At 41.5% G+C, this 5627-nt stretch overlaps 1 protein-coding gene across 1 annotated transcript; it reads left to right on the top strand.

Moving 5' to 3' along the window:
- The first annotated feature begins 3472 nt into the window (after window positions 1–3472).
- XCR1 (X-C motif chemokine receptor 1) lies at window positions 3473–5391 on the top strand. The gene has a single exon (XM_054020231.1). It carries the CDS (start codon window positions 3597–3599, stop codon window positions 4638–4640), a length of 1044 nt encoding a protein of 347 aa, XP_053876206.1. The 5' UTR covers window positions 3473–3596; the 3' UTR covers window positions 4641–5391.
- The last annotated feature ends 236 nt before the right edge of the window (window positions 5392–5627 follow it).

The following is a 5627-nucleotide window of genomic DNA, read 5'->3' as shown; positions in this document are numbered from 1 at the left end:
GGAAACTTAGGAGCTACCCTGGAGAGCTGATACTTTTTGAGTTTGTATATTTTAGTTTATTGCTTGTAAAACAGCATGGCAGGAGAACGGCTAGAGACTATTGCCAACCTTGTGTCAATTTGGATTTCAGACCCTTCTGAAATGGCTAGTATGTCAGCAGCAGGCTCAGAAAGCAGGCCAACAGCAGTTTCAGAAGGCCCAGATAACAGCACAACAACAGCAAGAGCAGTTTCAGAAGCTATTATTTCAGGGGCACGTCACCATGGACTAGTTGGATACTTCAAGCAGCAGTTCCAGCTCCACCCTGTCTAGGTACAGAGGCCTGTCTGATCAAGTTTGAATGAGTGGCTACCATAACCAAGTTGGTGTCACAACCAGGTCTTGGGTGGTCAATCAGACCTCATGGTCAGAGTGGGAGTCAGGCCGAGTCGGTACCAGAAGATCAGAGTCTGAGACAGGCAAGAGGGCAAACCAGGAGTCAGGCATCAGCAGGCAGGCAGGGCCAGGTATTGGGAAGTCAGAGTCCAAGATAGGCCAGAGGGTAAATCAAGAGTCAGGGCAGGGCCACAGGGTCAGAAGCTGGAGTCTGGTATCTCTCACACTCAGGGTCTGAAGCAAGGCAGTCTGAATTGTTGCTCATACAACTCCCTGTCATGGCTTCCTGGCTTAAGTACTAGTGCCAGCCAATCAGTGGGCTGCAAGGAGCTGCTAGTCAGGTCCTGCTGTGTGGTACTTCCTGCTAGTCCCAGCTTCACAAGGTCCTCTGGTAGGAGTCTAGCATAACCTTTCTGGGGTGATGTGGAGGGGTCAGTGGTCTAACACCCCCTAGGACTCCCACTTCTAGTCCTGCAGGTTCTTACGGTGGGTTACTGAGCCACAGGCCCCCTGAGTGGGGAGGCCATTGCTGCCGACAGGGAATATGCCAATGACTGATGGTATTATTGATTAGGGCATACCCTGAGAGTTACTGGTACAAATTCCTCTCAGAACTGTGACCTCCCAACACCAGCAAATAGGTCAGTGTCTGAGGTGTGCATCAGGGCAGAATTTTGCCCTTTTAATTTTAGGTCTTAATCAAAATCAGGAGTTGTAAGGTTCAAACATTCATCTGTCACGTATTTATTGACTTGCATTTCATCTGAATGATACCAGTAAAAGATCCCAGTTTCATAATCATTTAAAAAGAAAAATCACCTTGCCCTTCCTATAAATCAATGTGTAGCAGAAAAAAGAATGGTGGCATCACTCACAGAAGCTATCAGTAGTAAAAGAGGTCATTTATAACAGATGTCTCAATTTTTGGATGCCCCACTTGAAATGTCATAGACTTGATATTCAGAAGTGCTGATCACCTGCTGTTCCCATTGACTCAACTAAGGCTCTGGGTATTTAACACTTCTGGAAGAATCAGGCTATAGGTATCCTAAGTTGGGCTCACCAGAACTGAAGCATACAAACTCAGAGGCCACTTCTGAGAAGTTGGTCTTAAAGCGATAAACTCTGGGCCAGTTCCTACAGGTTGCCTTCTGAAATCAATGGTCATAAGAGCTTCTTTTAAACATAGGAACAGAGGAAGTCATTGGCAGTACACAAGTTTTACTCGTCCTACAGAACCTAGGAACTATGCTCCATGTTCTTGAGCGCCATCCACTAGCACTTTGTCTATTAACTATTTACATATACACAGCCATAGAGCACTCCTGCAACAAATAGAACTACTTGTGTAAATAAGGAAAGCCCGTAAATGATCCATGAGATTTTTCCTTCAGATTTGCCTTAGTAAAAGTGGCAGATAGTGAGTCAAAGGGAACAACACAAAGAAGGATTCAAGGGGAAAAGTTCAGGAAAGGATGGTAGAGAAGAGGGATAGCTCAGTGGTTTGAGCATTGGCCTGCTAAACCCAGGGTTGTGAGTTCAATCCTTGAGGGGGCCACTTGGGGATCTGGGGCAAAATCAGTACTTGGTCCTGCTAGTGAAGGCAGGGGGCTAGACTTGATGACCTTTCAAGGTCCCTTCCAGTTCTAGGAGATGAGATATTTCCATTAATTTTATTTATTTTTAAGAGGGAAATGCAGAAACATCATGAGTCTGCTTCTGCTCCTATTGAAATCAGTGACTAAATTTCTGTTGACTTCAGTAGGAGCTGGATCAACACCATTGTATCTTTTAGAACCACCTTTGTCTGGCTTGTCCTCGTCCGTACCTCCACAAACACAAGCCAACACCACACCATTCTATTTTGTTGTGAGCACATTCTTTCCATTTCTAGCCAAAGAGTTTTGTCATGGGATCGACCCAGCGCGTTTTCGGTCTGCCCAGCGATCGCTTCTGGTCTCTGGGGATCTAGTCACTGATGCAGATTGTCCACCTATTGTCTTGCCTGCAGACTACATGACCTGCCCATCTTCACTTTGCGTTGTACATCGCCTGCACTACATCATTCACCTCTGTACGCCTTCTGATCTCCTCAGGTGATCACGGAGCAATATCTTACACATTTGCCTTTCCATTGCTCTCTGGGTGACAGCAAATTTTTCTTTCTCCGCTTTCATTGTTGACCAGCTTTCTGCTCTGTATATCATTGCTAGCAGAACAGTGAAGTTAAACAGTTCTTTCCTTTTCTTCATGGGCAGTTCACCATCCATTAAAGACATCTTTATTTTGTTGAAACTTGCCCATCCCACCTTTCTCCTCCTACTGCATTCCCCTTTGAATGAGTTGTCTCTGCTCAGCTGCTGACCCAGATAAATATATTTGTCGACCTCCTCAATTTCTTTCCCATTTACAGTGATGATTGCTTCTGCACAATGCTCATTCTGCATCCACGTTGTCTTCGACGTGTTCACTTCCAACCCAATATCATGCGAAAGTGTTTGCAGTTGCTGCAAGTTGTTCTCTTTTAGAATACCAATTTGAAAATCCTCTCATTACTAATGTTAATCTATTTGTATTTTTTATCTATTTCTATACTGGCATTGGAAATTTGTCTGGTTTTATAAGTTTCTGCAGAATTGAATCTTGAAACAGGATCACGTGTTTGGGTAAAGAGTGTAGAACTCAGAGAATTTTAAATGGAATTTAAATATCTTTTCAGAACAGTAGAAAAACTGGATGGGTTCTGAAGTCCTGATAACTGTTCTTTAATATAAACACAATTCTAGCTGGAATTATCCCAGGTAAAATATTCAATTATTGGCAGCTATAATGTGCAAACTGATTAACTTGCTTTTGAGACTTTGAATTTTAACTAATTAAAAAATGCAAGAATTAAAGTCAGTGCTTAATGTTCTATTAATGTAAAATTCCATTTGTAATCATATTCCAGTTCCTCAAGGTAAAGATGTAAAACTGCCACCCCCACAGTTTCACTGCCGTATTTAAGTTTCATTGCAAGCCAGAAGAGCTAGACCCCTGCTAGTGACGGCAGGGGACTGATCTCAATGACCTTTCAAGGTCCCTTCCAGTTCTATATGAGAGATATATCTCCATATATTTATTTAACCCCCCCCAAAGCAACCAGATTTTTTATGATTTTTCTGTGACCATTAGTGTCTTCTTGACAGTTCCTTTTGTGTCATTTAGGTTCATACATCCAAATGGGTGAATCCAACTTTGACTTAAACTCATTTTCAGACTACTATGATGAGTATGGGAACTTCACTAATTATACTGGCTCTGGCAATGTGTGTGAAATGGATGACCTCCATGCATTTGGTGCCCATCTCACCACCATTCTGTACTCTCTTGCTTTTGTTCTTAGCCTGCTGGGAAATAGTTTGGTGTTATGGATCCTAATGAAGTATGAAAGCCTTGTGTCTTTAACAAACATCTTCATCATGAACCTTTGCATCTCTGACCTGGTCTTCTCTTGCATGCTGCCCTTCTGGATCGTGTATCATTTGCATGGATGGATTTTTGGTGATTTCCTCTGCAAGGCTGTGAATACTGTTTTCTCCATCAGCTACTACAGTGGTATTATCTTTTTGACCATAATGACTATTCTCCGGTACCTGGCAGTGGTGAACCCCTTGTCGACCTTGAGTACTCAGACACACCAGTGTGGCATTCAGGTGAGCTTGGCCATTTGGGCTGCTAGCATATTAGTCGTGGTTCCTGAGATGATTTTCACCCAAGTGCAGATTGATCTGGATGGTTTCAGTACCTGCGATTACATTGACTTACATTGGAAAAAGGTAGAAATTTATCAGCGAAATGTCTTCTTTCTCTTTTCCTTTGCTGTTATTGTATTTTGTTACGTCAAGATACTGAAAATTCTGCTCAGAACAAGATCTCATAGGAAGCACAGAACTGTGAGACTCATCTTTACCATTGTGGTAGCTTTTTTCCTGAGTTGGGCACCTTACAATATATTCTGTTTCCTGCAAACTTTGCCAGCTCATTACATCTTTCTGAACTGTGAGATTCAAAAGAACATTGCATATGCCTTCTACATCAGCCGCAAAATTGCCTTTTCCCACTGCTGCCTCAACCCTGTGCTCTATGTATTTGTTGGAGTCAAATTCAGAAGGCATTTGATGCACCTGTGCAATTACCTCTGGCCATGCAACAATGGGAAAATCTCCAGCCCCAGGATTTATTCTCATGGCAAATTCCACTATGAAGATGCTTCCATTTACTGAAGGCTGCTCTGCAGTGCTAAGCATGAGTGAAATATCCAGATTTTAAAGCCATTAACAGTTGATTTTAGAGGCATTCACCTGAAAGACACACAAATTTATTCTTTGTGAATATTTGAGATGTGGAAAAATAATAGAAAATGTATTTCCCTGGGGAGGGGTAACCATCTATTTTATTTGCAAATATCACCTCTAGGCTTTTCTAGTTAAGGGCCAGTTTCTGCTCTCACTTACATTCCTGCAATTCCATCGTATCCAATACCATTGAAGCGGAGTAAATGAGAGCAGAACTCACCCACTCTCTCTATCTGGGATTAAGCCAGGTCTTATTAGTTTGACAGTAGCTACATAAGTTAGAATACCTGATGTTTTCAAAGTAAACTTTTCACTGTTGCTGTGTACAAAGCTACTAATATTGTAAGCTTAACACAAACCCATTTTCTGATCCTCAATAGAAAGGAATTAAGTTAATGAGCATGTTAATACTTTCTTAATTCTTGTAAAGTCATAGTACAGAGTGAAGAATCGGTCTGCTTCATTTCTTGTTTTGGTAGTGATATCTCAATAGATATTTTCCTTTATTTGTAAAAGAAATGTATTTTCTTTAGAAAGCTAGAACAGTAGGACTTAATGTAAATGCTTGTTTTGCAGTTCCAGCTGGTTTTTAAAATACTTCATCTATGTACAGAAGTGTTTGAATCCCTGAAAAGCAGGCCCAGTCAAAGTTAGGCATGCACATATCTTTGAAAAAAGAACGAGGAGTACTTGTGGCACCTTAGAGACTAACAAATTTATTTGAGCATAAGCTTTCGTGAGCTAAAACTCACTTCATCGGATGCATGCAGTGGAAAATACAGTAGGAAGATGTATATACACAGAGAACATGAAAAAATGGGTGTTGCCATACCAACTGTAATGAGAGTAATTAAGGTGAGCTATTATCAGCAGGAGAAAAAAAAACTTTTGTAGTGATAATCAGGATGGCACATT

The sequence above is a fragment of the Malaclemys terrapin genome, chromosome 2, assembly GCF_027887155.1.
Source record: "Malaclemys terrapin pileata isolate rMalTer1 chromosome 2, rMalTer1.hap1, whole genome shotgun sequence".
In the NCBI taxonomy this organism is placed as follows: domain Eukaryota; kingdom Metazoa; phylum Chordata; order Testudines; family Emydidae; genus Malaclemys; species Malaclemys terrapin.
This window is presented reverse-complemented; position numbering and strand designations above follow the sequence as displayed.

Coding starts and splice junctions, on each gene's coding strand:
- XCR1 (XM_054020231.1), top strand. CDS start 3,597: ATGGGTGAATCCAACTTTGACTTAAACTCATTTTCAGACTACTATGAT.